The sequence below is a fragment of the Miscanthus floridulus genome, chromosome 19 (genome assembly GCF_019320115.1).
Source record: "Miscanthus floridulus cultivar M001 chromosome 19, ASM1932011v1, whole genome shotgun sequence".
Classification (NCBI taxonomy): Eukaryota; Viridiplantae; Streptophyta; class Magnoliopsida; order Poales; family Poaceae; genus Miscanthus; species Miscanthus floridulus.
In genome coordinates, this window is record NC_089598.1 from 44,411,830 (window position 1) to 44,439,822 (window position 27,993).

At 50.8% G+C, this 27,993-nt stretch overlaps 1 protein-coding gene across 2 annotated transcripts; it reads right to left on the reverse strand.

Moving 5' to 3' along the window:
• Positions 1-27,818, reverse strand: LOC136526976 (uncharacterized). Of its 2 annotated transcripts, none has more exons than XM_066519554.1 (33): positions 27,543-27,818; positions 26,621-26,682; positions 26,396-26,488; positions 25,161-25,332; positions 23,143-23,258; positions 22,950-23,036; positions 22,754-22,870; positions 22,609-22,672; positions 22,385-22,527; positions 22,224-22,271; positions 22,088-22,156; positions 21,648-21,723; positions 21,213-21,343; positions 20,902-20,961; positions 19,079-19,148; positions 18,943-19,007; positions 18,811-18,872; positions 18,601-18,724; positions 18,468-18,525; positions 18,254-18,366; positions 17,804-17,881; positions 17,638-17,700; positions 17,450-17,545; positions 17,027-17,136; positions 16,331-16,520; positions 16,086-16,200; positions 15,870-15,982; positions 15,709-15,786; positions 1,024-1,101; positions 811-942; positions 681-734; positions 526-606; positions 1-409 (listed from the first exon to the last, which is right to left on the reverse strand). In XM_066519554.1, the coding sequence occupies exons 1-33, from the start codon at positions 27,658-27,660 to the stop codon at positions 359-361; spliced, it is 3,087 nt and encodes a 1,028-aa protein (XP_066375651.1). In that variant the 5' UTR covers positions 27,661-27,818; the 3' UTR covers positions 1-358. The 2 variants fall into 2 exon arrangements, with proteins under 2 accessions (XP_066375651.1, XP_066375650.1); XM_066519553.1 differs by having other exon boundaries at positions 21,609-21,723.
• Between the last annotated feature and the right edge of the window lie 175 nt (positions 27,819-27,993).

A 27,993-nucleotide genomic window follows, 5' to 3' on the forward strand; every position in this document is an offset into this window, starting at 1 on the left:
TAAAGCCAAGGAAACAAGGCCCCTCCAGAGAAATTCAACGTCAAGAACACCTGAAGCCGGGAATTCTTAAGACATGAATACCCAACATCACCACACCCGGTACAACAAATACACGCATCTTGTAGATTTTAAATACAAAGAACATATGTTCCCCAAAGAAAAAAATACAAAGAACATAAAGAAACCTACACTAACAAAACCTCACAACACCGGCTTCAGGGATGTATCAGTTTTACACCAATAAACATATAACAAGCATGAAAACCAATCCATAGCTATGCCTACAAGACTCGCTAACTAATATGAAGAAATATATATCCCAAAAGATGCAAGACGGGATCCCAATCATGTTAACTCTTCACCTCCTCAAAACCTTTTCAACAGCTGACCTCTGTGAATCCGATAGGCCCTGCAAAGGATTTATTAGAGGACAATGTTGATGTGGATTTGTTCGTTTTACCTAGGCCATATTCATATCTGTTGAACAATTGATAATGCAAAGCAACTGGTCAAATGACATTTTACCTGGCAAAGATATTCAAACATTGGTCGATCATTCTCCCACAAGTTGGCAAAGATGTTTGTCAGGAAGTCCGCTAACTTCACCTGCACAGGAGACGGATTATTTGACTGACATCATCTAATTCAAATCGAAGATCTTTTCTGCAGTGAAAACAAACCTCATTAAGAGGGTCAGTTTTTGTCAGATCATCGTCATAACTATCATCATCATCCTGTTGTACAGCTCCAGGTAAATATGGCATAAATATGACAGAACTACCAAAGGAGCAAACCTGGTTGCTAACAAACCTCATCAAAAACTTTTGCCATTGCATTTAAATGTTCTACTGATGGATTAGCGATTGAAGGAACAGATGCTGAGTGTATGATATCATCTGATATACTAGCGTCACCATTCTGCACTTCTTCCCAGTCACTATCCTAAAAGGCAAAAAAAGTTGGAACTTTCGGATCAAACAAGCACTGCAGTTAATAGTTTGAAATGATGAGATGTGTAGAAACCTCTTCGCAGTCATCGTCATCACCAGCACCGATTTGTTCCAGAATTTCAGCTAAACTATCTGCTAACAATGAGCAGATCTGCATAATACAAATTCAAGAATATTAAGCAGCAATTGCTAAGAAAAGGCTACTTGATGATTGATGTCACATTAAACATTAGTTAACACTGTTAACAGAAATATTAGACATATAATGGCTATTTGGTTTGTATACTAACAAGGTTGTTATCATGTTACCACATTCTTGCCACACTTGTTTCAAATTAAGCAATTAAATTCACAAGCACACTTGGCTACCTCAAGAGAAGTTGCCACATTTTTCTATTTTGCGGGGTGCTGAACTGCTGGTGCATAAGACCAGGTTGGAAAAAAAAAAGAATCTTGTCACGTGTGGAAAAATTGGGCAATGCATGGCTACATACCAAATACAGAGTGCTTCCTACCTAGATTTTAAACTGATAGTTAAGCCTAGTTGCTTGTATCTTACTTTTCTGCAGTTACTATTCACTGTCATGTAGTTTTCAGGTTCCTTGGCTTCCAAGTAGGAATCAAGGCATCTGCTTTACATAGCAGAATATGCTAAGAGTAGGTAGAGGTAGCAAAAGCCACTTTGCTCTATATAAGCAGTGGCAGAACATCTTGTATCATTGTATTGCAACTTCATTTCAATCCAAGCGGCCTAGTGGCCAAGCTGCCCTCTGGGCTTTCTACCAAATCTGAGATCCAATTTCTTATGTCTGGGCAACAATTGGTATCAAGAGCCTAGGGTTCTAATGAGTGAGAGCCAAGTCCACCGAGAGCCAAATCGCCAGAGCGCGCGCCGCCTTCAGAGGAGGATCAGTGATCAACCCTCGGGGTGGCGCAGCAGGCGCTGGAGCCGGCGACTGCGCGACGCGCCTTGCTGCCGCAGAGGCAGCGGCTGCGACGGCGGCCGAGACAGCTCGGCAGGCAGCGGCTGCGGCTCAGGCCGCGGTGGCTGCCGCTGCAGCGCTTCGCGCGGAGATGGAGCAGGAGGACGCAGAGCCAGCAGGAGGATCACGCAGCCCATGCCGCCGCCAGTCGTCGTCACCAGAGCGGCGTCGTGGCCATCGCGGGCGTTCGCCGGTGCTGCAGACCATCTACCGCGACTCCTGGGCGGGAACGCCATGGCCGATGCTCACCAAGAGCAACTACCATGAGTGGAGCTTGCTGATGAAGGTCAAGCTGCAGGCTCGGCGGCTTTGGGAGGCGATTCACGTCGGCGGCATCCACTACTGTTAGAATATAATAGTAACAGCCCATATTGGGTGTACGGCCCATTGGCCTTGTACATTGTAACCCTAGCCTATTAGGCTATATAATGAAGGTCACCCCCCCATGATTAGGGTGTGCAGTGTTTCTTTACATGGTATCCTCCCTAATTACGATCCTCACCTTCCGCTTCGCTTCTCCTCTGCCCGTGCGCTCTCCCTGAGAACGCGCGCCACCGCACCATCGGCCGCGTGCGCCTTCGCGCCGCCGCCAGCCCAGGCCCCGCACGCACCTTCGCTTCCTCGCGCGGCCTCCGTCGCGCATCGCGGAACGGCCTCCGTCGCTCGCGGATCGGATTTCGGCGCGCGGCTCATCGCACCGCACCCTGCGCGAGGCTCGGTCGAGTCCTCTGCTTCGCGCGGATCGACGCCCGGGGCAGTCGCGCATCGTCTGCGCGGCTCCGTCGAGTCCTCTGCTTCGCGTGGATTGACGCCCGGGGCAGTCGCGCATCTTCTCTGCGTCCGCGCGCGATTGCCTTCCAGTCGCGCCCATGTCGTCGAGTTCCTCCTCCACAACCGGCGCCCTCAGCCACCAGTCGTCCGGCGCCATGGGGGATTCTGTTGCTGCTCCTCTCTTCGCTGCCTACGCCTCCGTCAACGTGAAGCAGCACGTCCCCATCGCGCTCAGCCTCGAGCGCCCGAACTACTCCAAGTGGAAGGCGTTCTTCACCGCTCTCTGCGGCAAGTACGGGCTGCTCGGCCACATTGATGGCACGGCGGACGCGCGCCCGACTGACCCCCTGTGGTCTCAGCCTGACGCCTGCATCCGCGGCTGGATGTACGGCTCCGTCGACGACGCCGTCCTTGACCTCGCCATGGAGCCTGAACAGGATGCACGCGCTCTGTGGGTCTCCATCGAGGCCTTGTTCGAGGCGAACAAGGAGTCCCGCGCCGTCGTTCTCGAGCAGGAGTTCCACAACCTGTCCCAGGGCGACCTCTCCGTCGACGCCTACGCCCAGCAGATGAAGCGCACCGCTGATGCCCTCCGGGAGGTCGGTCACACCATCTCCCCTGCGCAGCTCGTACTCAATCTTCTGCGTGGCCTCAACCCCCGCTTCGCCAACACCGCCGACATCATCTCCAACACGTCGCCGCTTCCCGACTTCAAGTCTGCCACCAACATGCTCCGCGTCAAGGAGCTCCGCCTTGGCACCGAGGACAAGGCGGCCTCAGCTTCAGCACTGGCCGCCTCCACCACCTCCTGCACGTCGCCATCCTGTCAGTCTAACCCTTCTGCGTCCACCAATCGTGGGGGCGGTGGCAAGGGCAAGGGTGGCAAGGGCAAGGGCGGCCGTGGTGGTAACGGCGGCGGTGGCAGTAGCGGCGGTTGGCGCCACCAGCAGCAAGGTGGCAATGCCGGCGGTGGCCGCAACCAGCAGCAAGGCGGCAGTTTCGGCGGGCGCCAGCCGGCCGGCCCCTGGGCTTACTACAACCCTTGGGCTGCTCCGTGGTCTTCCCAGCAGCAACAGCAGTGGGGTGCGCCACCTGCGCCTCCTCCACAGGCACACACCGCCTTCGTGCCTCCGCAGTTCTCCACTGCCGGCGGTCCTCCGGCGTACGGGCCTCCGGGCAGCTGGGACTCGGCAAGCTTGATTGCCGCCCTCAACCAGATGGCGATCCAGGGCGGGTCTGCACCCTGGGTCATGGACAGCGGTGCGACATCTCACATGTCCTCCAATGACGGTATTTTACTTTCCCATCTCCCGTCGCCACCGTCCTCCATTACGGTCGGCAACGGTCAATCAATTCCTATTCATCGTCGTGGCACTTCTGTTATTCAAATAGCTGATCGTCCTTTTCGTCTTGATAATGTTCTTGTCGCTCCCCAACTCACTCGTAATCTGTTATCTGTTCGACAGCTTACTCGCGACAATAACTGTTCCATTGAGTTTGACGCCTCTGGTTTTTCTGTTAAGGATCTGCAGACCAAGACGGTCCTTCTTCGGTGCAATAGCAATGGGGATCTCTACACCATTCCACATCACATGCCACCTCGCTGCCATGTCGCTGTCGTCTCCCCGGAGTTATGGCACTCCCGCCTTGGTCATCCTGCACCCGCCATCGTCAACACTCTAACTAAGCTATCAGCTATCCAGTGTAATAAAGCAGCTCGCCACGTTTGTCATGCCTGTCAGCTTGGCAAGCACGCTAGGCTGCCATTTGCTAGTTCGGTTTCTAGTACATCAGCTCCCTTTGAACTTGTTCACTGTGATGTCTGGACCTCTCCAGTTTTGAGTATTTCTGGCTATAAATTTTATCTTGTCATAGTTGATGATTATACACATTATTGTTGGATCTTTCCTCTTCGCCATAAATCAGAAGTTCATGAACACATTGTCCAGTTTGTTGCTTACGCTCACACACAGTTCTGTTTTCCTGTGCGCTGTTTTCAGGCAGATAATGGCACCGAGTTCATCAACAATGCCACCGCTACCTTCCTAGCTAGCCGCGGCATCCTGCTTCGCACCTCGTGCCCCTACACATCCGCCCAGAACGGCAAAGCTGAGCGGATGCTTCGCACACTGAACAATGCAGTTCGCACGCTTCTGTTTCATGCCGCCATGCCTCCATCCTATTGGGTCGAAGCTCTTTCCACCGCTGTGTTTCTAATCAACCGGCGGCCGTCATCGTCCATACATAATGGTATTCCCTATCATCTTCTTCACCGCAAAATGCCAGACTACTCCATCCTCCGAGTTTTCGGTTGCCTGTGCTATCCGAACCTTAGTGCCACGACTTCCCATAAATTGTCTCCTCGCTCAGCAGCGTGTGTCTTCCTTGGTTACCCTCCTTCCCAGAAGGGCTACCGGTGTCTTGATCTTTCTACTCGCAAGATCATCATCTCTCGCCACGTTGTTTTTTATGAGACTCATTTTCCGTTTGCGGCTTCCAAGCCCCAACCGGATTCTCTTGATTTTTTGATACAGGATATACTTCCCGCGCCTGCCCCGTCTATCTCAGACGTTTGGCACTCGCGGTCCTCGGTTCCGCCTGCCTCGTCTGCAACAGACGATGCCGGCGACCCCGTCGGGCTGGATCCTGCCATCCTGTGGCATGGTGCTGCCTACAGGCTGCCCCAGGCGCTTCGGCTGGACTCGCCTACCCCCTCGGCCTCTCATACGCCGGCCGGTGCCCCCGCCGTTGCAGCTGATCGGCAGCGGTTCGGCATCCACTACACTCGTCGTCCGCGTCCGCCACCGACTCCTCAGTCGGCGCCGCCGACGGACCAGCAGCAGCCGAAGGTGCCCTCGGCTCCATCGCCGCAGGCAGCGGCACCCCAGGCTCCAGAGCCTCTTGCGCGGGAGACTCGTTCCCGGACGGGTTCACTGCCGCCGCCCATGCAGCGGTATGGCTTCACCGTCTCGACCTCCAACCTGGCTTCTCCGCTGCCAGGCAACACCCGTGCCGCGCTCGCCGATGCTAATTGGCGCGCGGCGATGACTGAAGAATACAAGGCACTTGTGGACAATGGCACCTGGCGTCTTGTTCCTCGACCGCCTCGTGTCAACGTCATCACTGGCAAGTGGGTCTTCAAGCACAAGTATAATGCTGACGGCTCTCTGGCTCGTCATAAAGCCAGATGGGTCGTTCGTGGCTTCTCGCAGCGGTACGGCATCGACTACGACGAGACGTTCAGCCCGGTTGTCAAACCGGCCACCATCTGGGTCGTCCTCAGCATCGCCGTCTCTCGCTCCTGGCCGATACATCAGCTGGACGTGAAGAACGCCTTTCTTCACGGCCATCTGAACGAGACCGTCTACTGCCAGCAGCCGCCCGGCTTCGTCGACCCGGCGGCTCCCGACCACGTCTGTCTCCTGCAAAAGTCCTTGTATGGACTCAAGCAGGCGCCCAGGGCGTGGCACCAGCGGTTCTCCGGCTTCATTCAGCGGTCCGGCTTCACTGCTTCGATCTCCGACACGTCCCTCTTTGTTTACAAAGCGGGGGCCGACATCGCCTACTTGCTGCTCTACGTCGACGACATCATTCTGACAGCCTCGTCGCCTACGCTTCTTCGTCGCATCACCGAGCTCCTTCACTCCGAGTTCGCCATGACAGATCTCGGGGACCTTCATCACTTCCTCGGGATCTCTGTCACGCGTTCTGCTGACGGTCTCTTCCTGTCTCAGCGCCAGTACGCTGTGGACCTGCTCCAGCGCGCCGGCATGGCTGAGTGTCATTCTACGGCGACTCCTGTTGACACTCATGCCAAGCTCTCTGCTACGGACGGCGCTCCGGTGGCGGATGCCACTCAGTACCGCAGCCTCGCCGGTGCGCTACAGTATCTCACGCTGACTCGTCCGGACCTCGCCTATGCAGTTCAGCAGATCTGCCTCTTCATGCACGCCCCGCGAGAGCCTCATCTTGCGATGCTCAAGCGTGTCCTGCGGTATGTCAAGGGCACCATGTCCACCGGGCTTCACATCGGCACAGGCAGCATCACCAGCTTGACCGCCTACTCCGATGCCGATTGGGCTGGTTGTCCAGATTCTCGGCACTCCACTTCAGGCTACTGTGTCTTCCTCGGCGACAACTTAGTCTCTTGGTCCTCCAAACGACAGACTACGGTCTCTCGTTCGAGTGCGGAGGCTGAGTATCGTGCTGTTGCGCACGCTGTGGCTGAGACTTGTTGGCTTCGTCAGTTACTTCAGGAGCTCCACGCACCCATCTCTTCGGCGACGATCGTCTACTGCGACAATGTCAGTGCCGTCTACATGACCGCCAATCCAGTTCATCATCGTCGCACGAAGCATATTGAGATAGATATTCACTTCGTCCGTGAGAAGGTTGCTTTGGGACAGGTTCGGGTGCTCCATGTTCCATCGTCTCATCAGTTCGCGGACATTATGACCAAAGGGTTACCTGTACAGTTGTTCACTGACTTTAGGTCCAGTCTTTGTGTTCGTGACACTCCCGCTTAGACTGAGGGAGGATGTTAGAATATAATAGTAACAGCCCATATTGGGTGTACGGCCCATTGGCCTTGTACATTGTAACCCTAGCCTATTAGGCTATATAATGAAGGTCACCCCCCCATGATTAGGGTGTGAGGTGTTTCTTTACAACTACGACGACGATCGCCGGGCCTTGGAGGCTCTATGCGCCGCCGTCCCCACCGAGCTCGGCGCCTCCATCGCCAACAAGGCCACTGCGAAGCTGGCGTGGGACGCAATCGCCGCGGCGCGCGTTGGAGGAGATGGCGTATGCCGGGCGACGCTGCAGCAGCTCCAAGGAGAGTTGAAGCCCTCGCCTTTCAGCCCGGGGAACAAGTCGAGGACTTGGCCGTGCGGCTGACCAATCTGATGGAGCAAATGGCGCGCAACGGCAACACCGACTTGACGGAGGAGCGCGCGGTGGAGAAGTTCCTCCGCTACATGCCGAAGAGGTACGTGCAGATCGTCAATTCGATCGAGACGCTCCTCGATTTCGAGCAGCTCACCGTCGAGGACGTCACCGGGCGGCTCAAAGCGGTGCAAGACCGTGAGTAGGCGCCGGATTCCAAGCCGGCCACCGTCGGAGGCAAGCTGCTGTACACAGCCAAGCAGTGGCGCGCCTTCGAGAAGGAGGGCGCTGGATCGTCCAAGGATCTGCGGCGGCGTCCCCGTGGGGGCAAGAAGAACAAGCCCAAGGGTGATCGCGACGGCGGCGGCGGACAAGCGGACAAGGCAGGCGCCGCCGCCAGCGAACGCAAGGCGAACCGCGACAACACCTGCCTCAACTGCAACCGTGCTGGACACTGGGCTAGGGACTGCCCTCATCCTCGGCGCGAGCGCGAGCGTGGCGAACGTCGCAGAAGCAGAGGAAGACGCTGCTCTGTTTCTCGCGCACGGGTTCCTGGAGCTGGATGCAGAAGGGAGCAACGGCAAGGCTCAAGCTTCGACCTTCTGTACTAAGTCCGCCGTCGACCTCGACATCGAGGAGTCGCGTGCCCGTGTCTTCCTCAACACCGGTTCTGGCGGCGACAAACTCGACGGCTGGTACCTCGACAGCGGCGTGACCCACCACATGACCGGACGTCGCGAGCTGTTCGCCAACCTCCACTGCTCTACCAGAGGCACGGTGAAGTTCGACGACGAGTCGAAGGTGGAGATCCATGGCGTCGGCTCCATCATCTTCAAGACGAAGACCGACGAGGACCAGGTGCTTCACGGTGTCTACTACATCCCGGCACTCCACAACTCCATCATGAGCCTCGGCCAATTGGATGAAGGCGGCTCAAAGGTGGAGATTGATCGAGGTGTGCTGAGGATTTGGGACCAGCGCGGCCGGCTTCTCATCAAAGTCCAGCGCGGCGCCAATCGCCTCTACGTCCTCCACCTCGAGAAGGCTAAGCCACTCTTGCCTCGCCGCGCGCAAGGATGACGAAGCGTGGCGCTGGCATGAACGCTACGGCCACCTCCACTTCGACGTGCTCCACAAGCTCGCCAAGGACGACATGGTGCGCGGGCTGCCGGCGATCAAGCATGTCGGGCAGTTCTGCGACACCTGCGTCATCACCAAGCAGAGGAGGGCTCCGTTCCCGGCTGAAGCCCAGTACCGTGCGCAAGAGTTGCTCGAGCTCGTCCATGGCGATCTCTGCGGCCCCGTGATGACGGCGACTCCCGACGGCAGACGCTACTTCCTGCCGCTGGTGGACGACGCCACACGGTACATGTGGGTGGCCCTCCTGACGACCAAGGACGCGGCTACGGACACCATCAAGCACCTCCAAGCTGTGGCTGAGAAGGGGAGCGGGCACAAGCTCCGGGTGCTTCGCACCGACAACGGTCGGGAGTTCACCGCCACGGAGTTCGTCGTCTATTGCGCGGATGAAGGCATCCAGCGCCACTACAGCGCCCCCTACACGCCGCAACAGAATGGGGTCGTGGAAAGGAGGAACCAGACAGTGGTGGCCATGGCTCGTGCACTGCTAAAGCAGCGAGGTATGCTAGCCAGGTTCTGAGGAGAGGTCGTGGTGACCGCGGTCCATTTGCTGAACCGGTCGCCCACGAAGAGCTTGCTGAGCAAGACTCCCTATGAAGCCTAGCATAAAAGAGCGCCGACAGTTGGCCACCTGCACACATTCGGCTGCCTCGCCTTCGCCAAGGAGCTGAACCAAGTGAAGAAGATGAATGATCGCAGCCAGCCTGGCTTCTTCATCAGATACGCCGACGGCGCCAAGGCGTACCGCGTCCTCGACCCGGAGACCCAGCGCGTGCAGGTGACCCGCGACGTCGTCTTCGACGAGAGCCGCGGCTAGGATTGGACCAAGGTGGGAGAAAGCTCGGCGTCGGCGGTGGAAGAGTTCACCGTCGAGTACCTAAGGAGCGGAGGGGCAAGAGGAGCGCGAGGCGCGTCTTCGTCGACATCCCCTGTTTCAGCCTCTGCTTCGCTGCGCTCAACATCACCGGCTCCGGGGGAGCCCGGGAACACGGCGGCGGCGGCTGGCACTCCTCCACCAGCCTCACCAATGGCGCCATCAGCCACGACATCATCTTCGTCCCCTACTGCCACACCGCAGCCCGCTGATCAGCCCACCGTCGAGCTCGCCACGCCGCTGGAGGATGACGAGGATCGTTTGGACACGTTCTACGATGACAAACCCCTCCACTACCACACGGTGACGAACATCATCGGCGATGAGTGTCCACCAGGGCTGGCGCCGCGTCTCTTCGCCCAGCTGCACTTGACTCAAGCCGGCGAGCCAACCAATTACGCTGAAGCACAAAGTGATCCAGCTTGGGAGGCCGCCATGAAGCAGGAGCTCCAGGCTGTGGAGAAGAACAAGACCTGGGAGCTCGTTGATCTGCCTGTCGATCACTGCCCGATCACCCACAAATGGGTCTTCAAGCTGAAGGACGAGAAGGGGGCGGTGACCAAGCACAAGGCGCGGCTGGTGGCACGAGGTTTCGTCCAACAAGTGGGCGTCGACTACGATGATGCGTTCGCCCCCGTGGCATGCATGGAGTCGGTCCGCGTCTTCCTCGCGCTGGCGGCTCAAGAAGGATGGCGGGTGCACCACATGGACGTGAAGTCCGCGTTCCTCAACGGCGACCTCACGGAAGAGGTGTATGTGCATTAGCCGCCTGGCTTTGCCGTCGCCGGGAAGGAGGACAAGGTGTACCGCCTGCGCAAAGCCCTCTATGGCCTGCTGCAGGCACCGCGCGCCTGGAACGCAAAGTTGGACGCCACACTCAAGGAGATGGGCTTCCACCAGAGCGCGCATGAGGCGGCGGTGTACCGGCGGGGCAGCGGGCGCACTGTCATGCTCATCGGCATCTATGTCGACGACCTCATCATCACCGGCGCCGAGGAAGAAGTGAAGAAGTTCAAGGCGCAGATGAAGAACAAGTTCGACATGAGCGACCCTCGGCCTCCTCTGCTTCTACCTCGGCGTCGTTAGTCTCTTGGTCCTCCAAACGACAGACTACGGTCTCTCGTTCGAGTGCGGAGGCTGAGTATCGTGCTGTTGCGCACGCTGTGGCTGAGACTTGTTGGCTTCGTCAGTTACTTCAGGAGCTCCACGCACCCATCTCTTCGGCGACGATCGTCTACTGCGACAATGTCAGTGCCGTCTACATGACCGCCAATCCAGTTCATCATCGTCGCACGAAGCATATTGAGATAGATATTCACTTCGTCCGTGAGAAGGTTGCTTTGGGACAGGTTCGGGTGCTCCATGTTCCATCGTCTCATCAGTTCGCGGACATTATGACCAAAGGGTTACCTGTACAGTTGTTCACTGACTTTAGGTCCAGTCTTTGTGTTCGTGACACTCCCGCTTAGACTGAGGGAGGATGTTAGAATATAATAGTAACAGCCCATATTGGGTGTACGGCCCATTGGCCTTGTACATTGTAACCCTAGCCTATTAGGCTATATAATGAAGGTCACCCCCCCATGATTAGGGTGTGAGGTGTTTCTTTACAACTACGACGACGATCGCCGGGCCTTGGAGGCTCTATGCGCCGCCGTCCCCACCGAGCTCGGCGCCTCCATCGCCAACAAGGCCACTGCGAAGCTGGCGTGGGACGCAATCGCCGCGGCGCGCGTTGGAGGAGATGGCGTATGCCGGGCGACGCTGCAGCAGCTCCAAGGAGAGTTGAAGCCCTCGCCTTTCAGCCCGGGGAACAAGTCGAGGACTTGGCCGTGCGGCTGACCAATCTGATGGAGCAAATGGCGCGCAACGGCAACACCGACTTGACGGAGGAGCGCGCGGTGGAGAAGTTCCTCCGCTACATGCCGAAGAGGTACGTGCAGATCGTCAATTCGATCGAGACGCTCCTCGATTTCGAGCAGCTCACCGTCGAGGACGTCACCGGGCGGCTCAAAGCGGTGCAAGACCGTGAGTAGGCGCCGGATTCCAAGCCGGCCACCGTCGGAGGCAAGCTGCTGTACACAGCCAAGCAGTGGCGCGCCTTCGAGAAGGAGGGCGCTGGATCGTCCAAGGATCTGCGGCGGCGTCCCCGTGGGGGCAAGAAGAACAAGCCCAAGGGTGATCGCGACGGCGGCGGCGGACAAGCGGACAAGGCAGGCGCCGCCGCCAGCGAACGCAAGGCGAACCGCGACAACACCTGCCTCAACTGCAACCGTGCTGGACACTGGGCTAGGGACTGCCCTCATCCTCGGCGCGAGCGCGAGCGTGGCGAACGTCGCAGAAGCAGAGGAAGACGCTGCTCTGTTTCTCGCGCACGGGTTCCTGGAGCTGGATGCAGAAGGGAGCAACGGCAAGGCTCAAGCTTCGACCTTCTGTACTAAGTCCGCCGTCGACCTCGACATCGAGGAGTCGCGTGCCCGTGTCTTCCTCAACACCGGTTCTGGCGGCGACAAACTCGACGGCTGGTACCTCGACAGCGGCGTGACCCACCACATGACCGGACGTCGCGAGCTGTTCGCCAACCTCCACTGCTCTACCAGAGGCACGGTGAAGTTCGACGACGAGTCGAAGGTGGAGATCCATGGCGTCGGCTCCATCATCTTCAAGACGAAGACCGACGAGGACCAGGTGCTTCACGGTGTCTACTACATCCCGGCACTCCACAACTCCATCATGAGCCTCGGCCAATTGGATGAAGGCGGCTCAAAGGTGGAGATTGATCGAGGTGTGCTGAGGATTTGGGACCAGCGCGGCCGGCTTCTCATCAAAGTCCAGCGCGGCGCCAATCGCCTCTACGTCCTCCACCTCGAGAAGGCTAAGCCACTCTTGCCTCGCCGCGCGCAAGGATGACGAAGCGTGGCGCTGGCATGAACGCTACGGCCACCTCCACTTCGACGTGCTCCACAAGCTCGCCAAGGACGACATGGTGCGCGGGCTGCCGGCGATCAAGCATGTCGGGCAGTTCTGCGACACCTGCGTCATCACCAAGCAGAGGAGGGCTCCGTTCCCGGCTGAAGCCCAGTACCGTGCGCAAGAGTTGCTCGAGCTCGTCCATGGCGATCTCTGCGGCCCCGTGATGACGGCGACTCCCGACGGCAGACGCTACTTCCTGCCGCTGGTGGACGACGCCACACGGTACATGTGGGTGGCCCTCCTGACGACCAAGGACGCGGCTACGGACACCATCAAGCACCTCCAAGCTGTGGCTGAGAAGGGGAGCGGGCACAAGCTCCGGGTGCTTCGCACCGACAACGGTCGGGAGTTCACCGCCACGGAGTTCGTCGTCTATTGCGCGGATGAAGGCATCCAGCGCCACTACAGCGCCCCCTACACGCCGCAACAGAATGGGGTCGTGGAAAGGAGGAACCAGACAGTGGTGGCCATGGCTCGTGCACTGCTAAAGCAGCGAGGTATGCTAGCCAGGTTCTGAGGAGAGGTCGTGGTGACCGCGGTCCATTTGCTGAACCGGTCGCCCACGAAGAGCTTGCTGAGCAAGACTCCCTATGAAGCCTAGCATAAAAGAGCGCCGACAGTTGGCCACCTGCACACATTCGGCTGCCTCGCCTTCGCCAAGGAGCTGAACCAAGTGAAGAAGATGAATGATCGCAGCCAGCCTGGCTTCTTCATCAGATACGCCGACGGCGCCAAGGCGTACCGCGTCCTCGACCCGGAGACCCAGCGCGTGCAGGTGACCCGCGACGTCGTCTTCGACGAGAGCCGCGGCTAGGATTGGACCAAGGTGGGAGAAAGCTCGGCGTCGGCGGTGGAAGAGTTCACCGTCGAGTACCTAAGGAGCGGAGGGGCAAGAGGAGCGCGAGGCGCGTCTTCGTCGACATCCCCTGTTTCAGCCTCTGCTTCGCTGCGCTCAACATCACCGGCTCCGGGGGAGCCCGGGAACACGGCGGCGGCGGCTGGCACTCCTCCACCAGCCTCACCAATGGCGCCATCAGCCACGACATCATCTTCGTCCCCTACTGCCACACCGCAGCCCGCTGATCAGCCCACCGTCGAGCTCGCCACGCCGCTGGAGGATGACGAGGATCGTTTGGACACGTTCTACGATGACAAACCCCTCCACTACCACACGGTGACGAACATCATCGGCGATGAGTGTCCACCAGGGCTGGCGCCGCGTCTCTTCGCCCAGCTGCACTTGACTCAAGCCGGCGAGCCAACCAATTACGCTGAAGCACAAAGTGATCCAGCTTGGGAGGCCGCCATGAAGCAGGAGCTCCAGGCTGTGGAGAAGAACAAGACCTGGGAGCTCGTTGATCTGCCTGTCGATCACTGCCCGATCACCCACAAATGGGTCTTCAAGCTGAAGGACGAGAAGGGGGCGGTGACCAAGCACAAGGCGCGGCTGGTGGCACGAGGTTTCGTCCAACAAGTGGGCGTCGACTACGATGATGCGTTCGCCCCCGTGGCATGCATGGAGTCGGTCCGCGTCTTCCTCGCGCTGGCGGCTCAAGAAGGATGGCGGGTGCACCACATGGACGTGAAGTCCGCGTTCCTCAACGGCGACCTCACGGAAGAGGTGTATGTGCATTAGCCGCCTGGCTTTGCCGTCGCCGGGAAGGAGGACAAGGTGTACCGCCTGCGCAAAGCCCTCTATGGCCTGCTGCAGGCACCGCGCGCCTGGAACGCAAAGTTGGACGCCACACTCAAGGAGATGGGCTTCCACCAGAGCGCGCATGAGGCGGCGGTGTACCGGCGGGGCAGCGGGCGCACTGTCATGCTCATCGGCATCTATGTCGACGACCTCATCATCACCGGCGCCGAGGAAGAAGTGAAGAAGTTCAAGGCGCAGATGAAGAACAAGTTCGACATGAGCGACCCTCGGCCTCCTCTGCTTCTACCTCGGCGTCGAGATGCGCCAGGATGCCAGCGGCATCACCCTCCGTCAGGCTCACTACGCCAAGCGGATCCTCGAGCTCGGTGAGATGGTTGGCTAAAACCCCGCCCACACACCAATGGACAAGTTGCGGCTCAATCGAGAGAGCACTGCGGAGGAGGTGGACTCCACGCACTACCGGCAACTTGTCGGCAGTCTCCGGTACCTGGTGCATACCCGGCCGGACTTGGCGTTCGCAGTCGGGTACGTGAGCCGGTTCATGGAACGGCCCACGGTGGAGCATCTACAGGCGGTGAAGCGTGTTCTTCGCTACGTGGCCAGGACCCTGGACTACGGTCTACACTACAAGAGGGCTCCTGGCACGGCGCGCTTCATTGGCTACTGCGACCGTGACCTTGCCGGCGACATCGACACAAGCAAGAGCACCAGCGGAACCATGTTCTTCCTGAGTGACTGCTTGGTCAGCTGGCAGTCCATCAAGTAGAAGGTTGTGGCGCTGTCAAGCTGCGAGGCAGAGTACACCGCCACCACCACTACAGCAACACAAGCTCTGTGGCTGTCTAGGTTGCTCGGGGAGCTTCTTGGCAGAAAGGTTGATGTGGTGGAGTTGAAGGTGGACAGCAAATCTACTTTAACTCTGGCCAAAAACCCAGTCTTCCATGACAGGAGCAAGCACATTCGGATGAAGTACCATTTCATCAGGGATTGCTTGGAGGAAGGGAGCATCAAGGCCAACCACATCGCCACTACTGATCAGCTGGCAGACATACTCACCAAGTCACTGGGCAAGGCCAAGTTCCAGGAGATGAGGAGAATTGGTCTGAAGCAGATCACTCAGCACTAGGCTTAGGGGGAGATTGATAGTTAAGCCTAGTTGCTTGTATCTTACTTTTCTGTAGTTACTATTCACTGTCATGTAGTTTTCAGGTTCCTTGGCTTCCAAGTAGGAATCAAGGCATCTGCTTTACATAGCAGAATATGCTAAGAGTAGGTAGAGGTAGCAAAAGCCACTTTGCTCTATATAAGCAGTGGCAGACCATCTTGTATCATTGTATTGCAACTTCATTTCAATCCAAGCGGCCTAGTGGCCAAGCTACCCTCTGGGCTTTCTACCAAATCTGAGATCCAATTTCTTATGTCTGGGCAACAGAAACATTGACAGGAATGGAAATGTGAATAATCAACTGTTACCTTAGCTGGGAGTGGAATCTTGGTCCATTCATCAGGAGTCACTCGAGCTCTTGAACGTGTCGTTATACCTGCACTAGTCTGCATGTTTCTGGGTCAGGCTCCGAATGAACTTTTATCAGGCAAGGTACTAGCTGTAGAACACCAATTCTTACCAACAGTACCTTAATAAGATGCCCTTGAACTTCAACCTTGGATAGCTCAGGATGACGAGTTGATATGAGAAGAGCTAATGCAGTCGTTGTTACCTTTATCTGGTAGGCTCCCTGAATTTCACCTATAAAGGATATTTAACATGGAAGCATATTCAGTGAAACAGGTGAGAAGGCAAATTGATTTCAGAATTCAATATATGATGATATGATCCTGTCAACACTTGCCTTGTAGTTGTGACCATTCTGACATAATATAAACAAGTGAATTGCCATACCCCTGTGCCGGGATAGAAAGCAATAGATTGATGAACCCATCAACATTTGGTGCACTCATATGTACCTGCAGGCAGAGTGAACTGAGGACACATCTTGGACAAGCTTGAGTAATTAGAGTAATCTTTCACCACAAATGCCAGAGAGTTAACAGTTAACACACCTTATGTATGAGAGAGAGAGAGAGAGAGACTTACTAATCTGGCTATTATAACAATAAGCGAGCTTTTCAATCCTGTGATGCTGCTCGTTTGCATACGTCTCACAATAGCAGCAATAAGATCCGGTATGTGGGGAGACAGGTGTAGAGGTATTTGTAAAATGAGTTGCAAGACAAAGCTTCCAACAAAGAGTGATACTGAACTTTCTAACGCTGGATCTAAAAGCCTGCACAACCATTAAGAACCATGAAAGCAGTAAACAGAAAAAAAAAAAGAACACTTAGAACATCTGGATAAGGTGTAGGCTGGTCCATTGTATAGAAGAAATGTACTCCCTCCATTCCAAATTGTAAGTTGCTCTGGCTTTTCAATATATACATAGCTTTACTAGGTGTGTAGCAAAATCTATGTACCTAGAAAAGCCAGAACGAGTTACAATTTGGAATGGAAGGAGCATTTAAACAACAGAAAGCACAGAGAATGTGCAGATTCTGGTGGATCTTTTAATCCACCACAAAGCATTATGGTTCAATTTCAACAGAAAATCCCATTTCAAAAATATAGTTTGCTGTTGCACTCAGATTTACACTGCAGAGGAAACAAATAAGAGTTCCCAGCATCAAATCAAGATGGATCCAGCATTGTGTTGCTTTTGGATATTTCTCAGGTCACTAAGATGGTCATCTAGGATTGGAGGTACTGTGGTATCTATAAGACTGATTCTGACATTACCTTGAAGCTGCATCAAGTAGCATCTTGAGTGTGTGTCCTTGTTCACCACCCCAGACAAGCAACTCCTGCCGGCCACCTGATATGAATGCTGCCAAGCATTCTGTCGCATTCTAGTTGAGAATAGCTACTATTAGGGATACATTTCAAAACAAAGTAGGTTAGCAACAACCTCTGTTTCACAATTTTCATCCGGTACATACACCTAGAGGCTAGAGGCAACAGCTGAGTAAAACTTTACGGAATTGGATCATTCTTGACCTTATAGATATACGCATACAAGTAATCTTAGCTGATAAGTACAAGTTCAGTGCAATTATTTTAAATATTACTCAATAATATGCCTCATGCATATGTGGACCAGACAACTATTGTGATACAGATGGATAACCCGAATGTGCAAATGAACCGTGTTTTAGCATGTACCTGCATCTCTCCATGGTCATCACTTTCAAGAACAATTTGAACAGTAGAAACAAAGCATGTATCGAAGACTGCTTTAACCACAGCAGCTGGAGCATTCTGAAATATGCAGAGCAGCATTAGAAATAACCACTTTAAAAGAAATGTTTTGCATTTAACTTCATAGAACTTCCGAGATATACACGACATACTTTGAGTACCATCGTCAAAAGGTCCAGTGAACCTGCAACCAGTCCATCTGGATGGACCTTGGGCTAGCAAATAGCAAATCAACCAGAAATTAAAATTTCATAATGTTGGCAGACACAGAAAGAAAGAACAATGGCAGTGATGTGTAAACTGGCATTGGCATCTTACTTTCGCTAAAATGGATCCAATTGTTGGGAGGATTCGAGACACAAGCGGCTGTAAGCATCCAGGAGCATTCTTGATGGCCTAAAAACTAAGGAATTATGTTAAATGTAACTTTAAGGAGCTCAAAAGCCAGGGAAAAAAAACTTGCTTTCTGCTAACAGGTGCACAGGGAAATGTTATAGAATGACATAAAACACTGCATAGAGAAACAAACCACATAAACATCATGAAAGTAAAGGATTTGCTTTGAGGCCGTACTAAAATGCTCATCGATGGCATTAAGTGCTTCGAAAAAAAGTATATCACTACCAAATATACATCAACGTTAATTCATCTAACAATTCTTCTGGTCAGCTCCCTAATGCAATAAAAAAGAATTCTGTACATAGTGGTTCTCAAAAAAACTAAGTATATGTACAGCACTGGAGCTTTCCAGTTCTGACGAAAGCATACCTCTAACACTTCGACAGCATCAATGCTGATGAACGGGTCAGCAATGTGTTGTGCCCAAACATCCAGTATGATGGGGGAAATGACAGGCTCAATTAAAGTTGATTGTTCTCCACCTACATTATCAGATGAAAAAACCAGCACACAATTCTAGTGTCGATACAGTATATATAACATCTTTTTGCTACAAAGTAGATACACAAACATGCTGGCATACCAGATTTGATTGCTGATTGCAGGGTTTCTAGAACAAGATGCAATGTTTCATCAGATGCCTGTTAAAACTCCACGTTAGTTATGTCACTGAGTCAAAAAAAGTCAAGAAAGGCAATATTTACAACAATAACTACCTGCCGCAGAAGATCAACAAGAGATGAGAGTATGCCCATAATGTTTGGCTGAATCAGATTCTCATTAGATTCTGGTAAAAGCTGGGCTAGTGCCCTACAAGCACCAACTTTAACTGGGGGCGGCCTGTGACATAAAGAATTCACAGATAAATGCAACATTCTCCTTGTGCATTTAGAAAGAAAATTACAAGACAAGAATATAGGTCTTACACATCTGAGGCAATCGCATGAGCCGCATTGCATAGATATTGTTCACTGATCCCTTTACTTATCTGTCATGTTTTTTGAATTAAGCTTGATAAAAACAAAGGAAAACAAAAGCTGTTAAAAAAGGAAACTTACCACTGAAGAAAACTTAGCCACGTTAGAAAATGCACGCGCATGGAGAAATGGGTACTGATGCACCCCTAAAAATCACAAGATTAGTCATAAAACAGGCCACACAAAGAATTCTCCACCCCAGAGTAGAGAAATATACCTGTTCCCATAATGTCAATTAGCATTTGCTCAAGTAAATCCCGCACATTGTATTTTGTCAAACCAGAATCCTAAACAGCAAAAGGCACATTATAAATAAGAGCACAACTTCCATAGTTTGTTTTAGTCATTTCAAAAGAACGACTCTCTACTTTGCCTCTTAGAGTAATACACTGCTTCATTTACAAAAAAAAAACATCATTAGACCTTGCATTATTGAAGATTAACTGTCAGGCAATTCCTTCAGCTTTACAGACAGAGAGTTGGGCACTTGGGCAGTTGGCATGAACTGTTAAATCTGCCAACTGCAACGTCCATGTGAGATAATATAACATAATTGACATATGTTAAGAGCGAAGGGCAGGCCTAGTGCAGTGGTGAGAGCTGTCTCACTGAGTCACCAGGTCGCGGGTTCAAAGCAGCCTCTCCGCAGATTTTGCGGGGGAAGGCTTGCCTCGGTTTTTCCCTTCCCCAGACCCCACTCATGTGGGAGCCTCCGGCACTGGGTCTACCCTTTTTGACATATGTTAAGAGCAACTCCAGCAGGAGCCCTCAAATCGAGGTCCCTACTTTTGATTTGAGGGCTCCCCCTACTTTTGAGGGCCTGTTTTTTTTGTTGGATCTGCTCCAACAGGAGCCCTCAAATCCATTCCAATAAAAACTGACATATAGGACACACTCGTCATTCCCTGTTCTTCCTCGCTCCTCAAATCCATTCCAATATAAACTGACATGTAGGACCCACTCGTCATTCCCTATTCTTCCTCCTCACTCTATCTACCTATCTACTGAGCTAGATGCGGACAAGACAGACTACCCTTGCCAGGAGGAGGACGAGGATCCGCCGAGGGTAGCCCAGACAGGACCTGTCCCACGCCGGGAGGAGGACGACGAGGATCCGCTGTGTCTCGTCAGGGAGGACGAGGATCCATCATGGCTCATCAGGGATGGGGAGGGTAGCCCGGACGAGGAAGAGGCCGCCGATCCACCGTGGCTAGTCAGGGAGGGGGAGTGGGGGAGGTCGGTCAAGGCGTCTTTGGAGGTGGGGAAGGGCAGTGATGGACTTGGACATGGGCAGATGACGGCGGCGGCGGCGCGGTCCAGGCACCAGAACTGAGAAAAAGTGCACGTGTGGGGTGGAAACCTGTCAACTACTGTATGGGGGGCAGGGGAGACGCCCGCAGGAACGAGGGCCATGGAGGTAGATTTGAGGGCCTGCTCATTTTGAGGGCTCAAATAAGAGCCATGTTGGACATGTGTTTTTAACATGGGCCCTAAAATTTTAGTTTAGGGGCCTGTTTAAGGGCCCTGCTGGAGTTTTCTAACAAAAGAACAAAAAAACATTACATACTCATACTCTGAGATCCCAGGTTCCCAGCTCTGGCCCATATCCATAACTGTCATATAACCATCTCAAAAACACATATATTCCCCACTCCCTTAGTCCCTACCATATCCATTGTAAACCCAGCAATCCCATCACTAGCTCATGCACAGAAATGGGAATCTCTCACAAGGGCATCGCAAGTTGAACCATGGTGAGTCCCAGGTGCCCAGCCGTGCAGACTGCAGCAACACAACATCAAGGCTGCTAAACAAGTAGTATGAGGCTTTCAGCATTCAAAGTCACATGTTCAAATGCTACACCTAGTCAACAAAAAAGCACCACAGTAGGCACATGGGGTCAACAGTTAGATCAAGTTATTTTTGTCATTGCTTAATGATATATGGGCAAATTATATCAGCCAATTCTTGTCAATAAATTCATGCCATCATTATTTTGTTTTGTGTCGAAAATATATCGCAAAACAAGTATATACCAACCTGTGCTTCAGACAACTGTTCTGACAGTGAACCTAGAGCAAAAAGTGATGCTTCATGCATCTGCCACAAAGAAAATGTTGCATTAGATATCAGACCAGAAACCATAATGAACATAATATCAGCAAAGTTAAATAGAATGTTTGGAGTGATACTAATCATAATATTTAAAGTTTTAATATGGGTTAATGCTAAACAATACTTAGACTTAAAGCAACAGCAATGAATATGATAAGCAATGAAACATCATTTGTAAGAGGTAAGAAGAAACTCAAGCTCTTTTATATCTAATAAAACAAAACCAAAAAACTCACTCTCCACCAGTCAGCAGAACCTGCTTCCTTCAATTCTCGTGATTCATGAAAACGCATTTGTGAAGCTTCCAAAATTGAGTCAATTCCATAATCTTCATAAGCCGTTACTATCTCTTCCAGCAAAAGAGACCCTGAAAACCAGTAAGAAGTGAGGAAGTATTGCAACCAAGCGACTAACAAGTTCCAATTCAAGGGTAGATTACAAGGGTCTCTCTTATAAACAAAAGCAGAACTCAAAGAAAGACATCTTTGAACACTTAGGTTTCAAGGCAGTCAGTAACAGTAGTAGCAGAAATTTAGTTCATTAATACTAGCTTCTGCAGTTCTGCCAATTTTATGGTTCTTAGAGAAAAAGCAATACACCGGTAAACTGAATTGCGCTCTTAATAAGCCTACCAAGTAAACAAAAAGATATATCAGTACTGCACTTTGTACCAGACACACGGCAGCTATAAGTTAGGTCATCCTCATCAGCTACATACTGGTTAGCTTCACGTGACCAGCTTTGCACCTAGAAAAACAAAACATCAATGCATAACCATTACATGGATAACAAATAAAAAGAAAAAAGAAACATGAAGAGTGACTAATAAACAAACTATTTGCAAGAAGTATATTCCATTTGCTTTCTTAAATGGCATGTCAAGAAGAAACATAACTCTAAATCGACTCTTAACTTGTTGGCTGTGCTCTGCACTGTACAATTCCCCCAATTAAGTGGGGACACCAAAACATAGCTGCTGAAGACATAATTTAATTTGTATGTGGTTCACTTCTGTTTATCCTTAATTAAGTGCAGAAGTCCAAACAATGATTCAAAAAGAACAAAGGAAGCATCACATGTGTACAGTTATAGTGTTTCAGCCAGTTCATACCTGTTCTTCAGTTATCTGTTGCAAGGCTATAGTATAGTATGCTAGCTCCTTAATGTTCCCCCCAATGACCTAGTGGAACAACATTGAAAATCAATACAAACACATGATGCACAAAACAATCATTAAAAAGACAAACCTTTGCTAATCTAGAATTCCCCACAATTGTTGTCCATAGCTCAAATAACTACAAAAATTTGAGTAACATAAAGAAATAGTGGCAAATGGAGTGAGGTATAGAAGTTAAAAGGACAAAAAAATAGAAAAGAAATATCAGTAAAAGGGGAAGGAAAGAATTACCTGAATCTCGAAGGACTCAAGACTTCTTTCACTGCCATCAGAATCATAACTAACAGAATCCAAATCTCCTGCACCTTGAATGTATGACAGGTGATAGGTCTTGATCGACGAAACAAATGTCTGCCACAGTGCGGGAAGAATGGCTGCACAAGTTCTCCATTTTATCAGAAATTCAAAGGTCTAAGATCAAGCTAATGCTTAAAATATGATGTATCTATACTTGCCAGAAATTTTAGCTTCAGGCAGTCCAGGAAAGTTCTGGACAAGCTGAAGTAAACATTTGAGCACCTGAGGATACGACAAACATAAGAATCACTACTAAATATAAGTGATGCATGAATTCAGATACAACATTGGTTATGTGTATACCTCCATCTGCATGCTCCAGTCATCAGGATTTTGGGACTGCACTGGGGAATTTAGAACTATGGAGAATTGCTCTATTAGTGGATCAAGCATCGAAGACACCAAACTAGCTGTATCTCTCTGCATCAAAAATCTCATCAGTTCCCACAAAATGAAGAACAGCAAAAGGAACTCAATAGTAAACAAACAGATAATCTACCTTGTAGACACCACTCATTGATCCAAGCATGGAAATACATGAATGGACTATTGTAAAAGCCTTTGCGCGAAGAGAATTTTCATACAGCTGTTTTCATGGGCAAAAGCAAATGAAAAGTGTCTTCTTATAAATTTGTCATGAAAACATGGACAACAGGAACACAGAAATACTAAAAGAACTAAACTGAACATACATGAGGAGATGATATTATTCTGTACAGTGATGGGAATAGCTCTGGCACTAGCTTTGGAACACAAGTATCATCTAGATCATCCGATAGAAGGGCTAGGCATCTTAATGCTCCACGAACTGCAAAACAGAAGTTTGATTGTAACATGAAATTACTTTAACTCATATTCTTGCTTCAAGAAATGACATTAGTATAAAAATCCAATCATAATTATTATCATATACTCCCTCCATCCCAAAATAAATCAACTTCTGGTTATGTATCTAGACAAGTGCTTGTCTAGATACATAGCCAGAAGTTGATTTATTTTGGGACGGAGGGAGTATGCAGTTATAAACACAGTGCTTGAACCATGAGACCATCCTAAGATGAAGCTATTCAGATTTGGGGTGCACTAATGTCCAAAGCAAAGGTATCAGGAAGTAAACCAAGTAAACCAGTCAGTAAAAACGAGGTGTCCAAATAGGTCAAGTTCTTCAAGAAACTTGCTCAGGATGGACTGATGACACAGATACTTGCCCATTTGTGAAGAAACTTGTTCAGGATGGACTGATGACACAGATACTTGCCCATTTATCTGTGAACATAATAGGAAATATCAATCATACATGAACTTGTTATGCAACCCAAGCAACTCTGAGAGCACGGCCACAGATGATCCAAGTCAACAAATAATCCCACTTCCCAGAATAGCTCTACACCGGTCCACACAAACAAAATAACTCCCATTGTTCCAGCCTTCCTTGCATCACCATAGGTCTGCTGTTTTACAGACCCTACCTCTGCCTCTTTTATTCCTTGGTGCTCCTCTCCTTTTCCTCAGTGCTCCTCCCCTCCTCTTTCACATGAAACACCATGGCAAAATGTAGCACTCATGGCTGCAATCACAACCTTTGCTCATCAAAGACATCTAGCAACCAGATCATCCCTGGTGTGGGCTGTAGGTTTGTGTGTGTGTTTTGTTTGGGGACTCTTCTCCCCATATACTCTCTTTTCTTCCTTAATGAAATGATGCACAACTCTCTTGCGTGTTGGAAAAAAAAATGAAATTAAGGTACACCTAGGAGGGATTTAAACAACCCCTCCCCAAAATACACACAAACCCCTTTCAGGAGGGAATAGGGATAACTGTGCTCCAAACACAGTTTCAAACATGACCAGAAACACCAACAAATGGACTAAGCATCCGGGGTAAACAACCGAGGAGAAGCTCTTGGAGCACATGGGCTCCCGCAGAGTACCAAAGGATACTTTCATTTGCCACTGCTTGAAGGACCCACCAGAACATTAGGATTGACTCCATTTAAGAAGCACTGGTGCTTCCAAAGCTCCCGAGCCACAAGGATTATCAAGGAGTTCAGGTCATCTCGCTGATCTTTAGGATTTGGCACCACCAACTCGAAAAACGGGTTGCTGAATTTTGGTGAAGACAAATTAACCAAGCCCAACTTTTGAAATATGAGCTTCCAGACTTTCTGAGTGAATAAGCAAGAGACAAGTAAATGCTGAATCATTTCATCGGCTTGGTCACATATGGGACAGGCTCACAGGCACAAGGATCTGGCAGACCCCATTTGGCAAGACGGTTGGCGATCAAACATCGATTGTTCACAGCTACCGTAAGGAAAACTTGCATTGCAGCGGTGTCCAGTTTTTTCCGAACTCGCTTCCAAGGCACGAATTTGATTGATCCAAAGAAATATGTGTCGTATGCTGACTTACAGGAGTAGCAGCCCGACCTTGTGGGTTTCTAGACAAGCTTATCAGGGACATCATGCTGCAACATCAAACCATCAAAAGTCCCAAATTTGCAGGCATTCTACTATGGCCTGGATAGTGAGAACTCCTTTGATATCTTGCACTCTGGTCCAAGGAATTATTACAGAAACAACTCAACTGGAGGACCTTACGTTATTAGGAGATTGACAGCATCGAGTTTAAGCTCCAGGACCATTAATATACCCCTAAAACAGCTGCATATCCGTACGTCAATATACCACGAAGCAAGAAAAGTTATTTACCTCCATTCCCATTGCTTTGATCGCCAATTAACTTTAAGAGAACTGGAAGTAACTCAGGCCAGTCTTCAGGCCAATCTTGCTGTCCAATAGCTGCTACAGCCATGCTAATAGCAGTGCGAATTTTCCCATTAGAATCATCCAATGAGGTAAGCAGGAGCTGCCGTATGACCACCTGAAGCAAAACAGCATTGGGAGGAATGTAAATTAGATACATACAAGTATTTAACAGCATAAAATTCAAGAATTCATGTGGCAGTCTATTGTTCTTGTAACATACATACAGCATATGAGCATAACAATGGCATTAATTACAATAACGGATGCCCAAGCGAGATCATAAAGGCCTCTGGTCTGTTTGAATGTACAGGAAAACATCCTCTTCACAAATGGACAGAAAGGAATCTAACAAGTTTAATCTTGCTTCACATAAAGAAAAAACATTGCTCAAGAAATCAACATAGAACAGCCTAGATGCCATCACCTCTCTTTTCCTTCAGGCTCTGGTTGGGCTCATAAAATCTCACTGTACATACATCTTTTTATTTTATTATGTTCAAAATTATTTCCCTGCTCTTTTCAAAAATCCAAGAATAAAACATCAAAATGAAGTGTCCCCACATTAGAAAAAAGGGGAATGCTATATATCAGGCAATTGAGATTTTGTTTTCCATCAGGTGGCGCTCTCAGCTGTCCATCTTGCATCAAATGACTTCAAGCTATGTTCATTCATCTGTGTGCTGCTGCTTCCCGAGATAAACACCACAATCCACAGCACTCACCCCCACCCTCAGAAAATTGTGCGTTCCATGCCCTCTGGCAAGCCCATCTGGCTGTCTGACGCGGCCCACCGCCAGCAGTGTTCCTACCACCTCACTGTACCAACCCCAGACATGCCACCACCGCCAGCCAGCCTGCCTCCCCTGGAGCTTCCTCTAACTCAAGCCATGGAAGTTCTCTCCCCAGAAGCTCAAATGATCTAACCCAGACTAAAGACTAAGACTAAAGACTAAAGAGGTGTTGGACAAACAATGATGAGTCTAGGTTGCATCATTTTTAAAAATTTATTCCAAAAATGTGGATACCATTCCCCATTCTTGCAGTTTTTCAAACCTGTAACTTTTTAAATCATTTTTTTATTAAAGAACAAAATGGCAATTGCTACCATATTGTTGGGCAAGCCAAGGAAGCAATGAAACAAAGGGCACACTCTCACTCGAGTCCTATTTTGCTGGTACCTTTTCTGAAGCAGAAACAACAGGAGGAACAAAATTCTCTTCATCTTCCTGCCAATGCTGCTTGATGAACTGCTTTAGCAAGACAGCAGCAAGGTAGCAAGTTGTAAAGGAACAACAAAAAAAGCAGAAGCTAGTCCAACTCATGAAAAAAGGAAATCTGAAAATAATACAGCATTGAATACAACATTTTGATAAAAAAATGTAAATAAATGGCTGGAAGGATATCTGACGTAAACCAAATGGGATCTCTTTGTTGATTGTGACTTTTGTAAGGGCAGCTCCATATCCTGAGAAAAGACAATACAGAAAAAAAAAATGGCTATTGTTAGTTGATGGTACTTCATATGTCAAAGAATTGTGATGAACCCAAATCTAGCAAAAGGTTTCAACCTGATTGGCACATAATTGAAAGATATAACAACAGATCAAAATTGAATATGTGGATGTGAATGCTAAGTATGGTTACTAGTTGCAACAGCATGCTAATTCTATGACCACCTCAGTTAACTACAACACGAGGTCCTGTAATAATGGTGCTCGGATCAATCACACTTTCAGTGCTAGAAAGAGTGTCACTTCAAACAGAATGTAAAGCAGCATCAATGAAGCTGCCATGCACTACAGTGGGGCCAGGTTCCCTGTTGTCAAGTTGCGCTGTGAACTGGATTAGTTAGTTATGATTTTGCCTCTAGAGACTTGTACATGGATAGACACGTTCTCGCACAGCTATTATCATATTAAAACATACAGTTGTGTTCCTGTGAAGGAGTGTATAACTGTATATAGAGCAAAGCAATCCCAATCAGAGCCTTAGCAACCAGAGCAATGCTGCACCAATGTGCAGCACTCCCGAACAGGGCAATGCTACGGCAGCAAACCCGGCTTGAACAATAAAATAATCATCATTCCTGAAGTCACTGCTCACACGCCTAGGCGGTCCCATCAACTCTCAGCTCACCCCTCAGCTCTCACTAGTAAATTGCACGCCCGTAGTATCTACAGCCGAAATGTTACTAGAGCGCGGCCAAAAACTCGAGCAGAAAGCAGATTCTGGCCAACGCGTGAAGCTGAATTGCTCGATTCTTCAGTTACAAGTCAATCGTCGACGAGAGAGGGGGGGGGGGGGTGAAGGTGGGAGGTGGCGAACCAGGGAGAAGCGAGGCCTGGCGGAGCGACTCCTCGGCGAAGGCGCGGACGTCGCGCGCGGTGTCGAGCGTGGCCGTCAGGCACTCCACCAGCCACCGCTGGTCGCCGTGCGCCTCCATCTGAACCGCCGGCGCCGCTAGGGTTGGGGCTCCGAGGAGCTCAGTACGAGCGCGATCCTCCTTTTACTTTCGAAATGGGATCGCGCGGCACGGTGGTTGTGGCGAGAGGGATCGAGCGGAACTCGGGGGTTTTAGTCTAGGGTTTATATAACGAAGGGGGGGGGGGGGGGGGGGGAAAGCCGGAGGAGACGAGAGAGGTGGCGGCCGGGAAGGGGGAAGAAGGTGGGATCGGGAGAAAATAGAGATGGGCCACGGGTAAGGATGGCAACGAGTATATACCCGTCGGGTATCGCCTGAACGTTCTCGTCCCGCTACGGAGAATTCATCCTATCT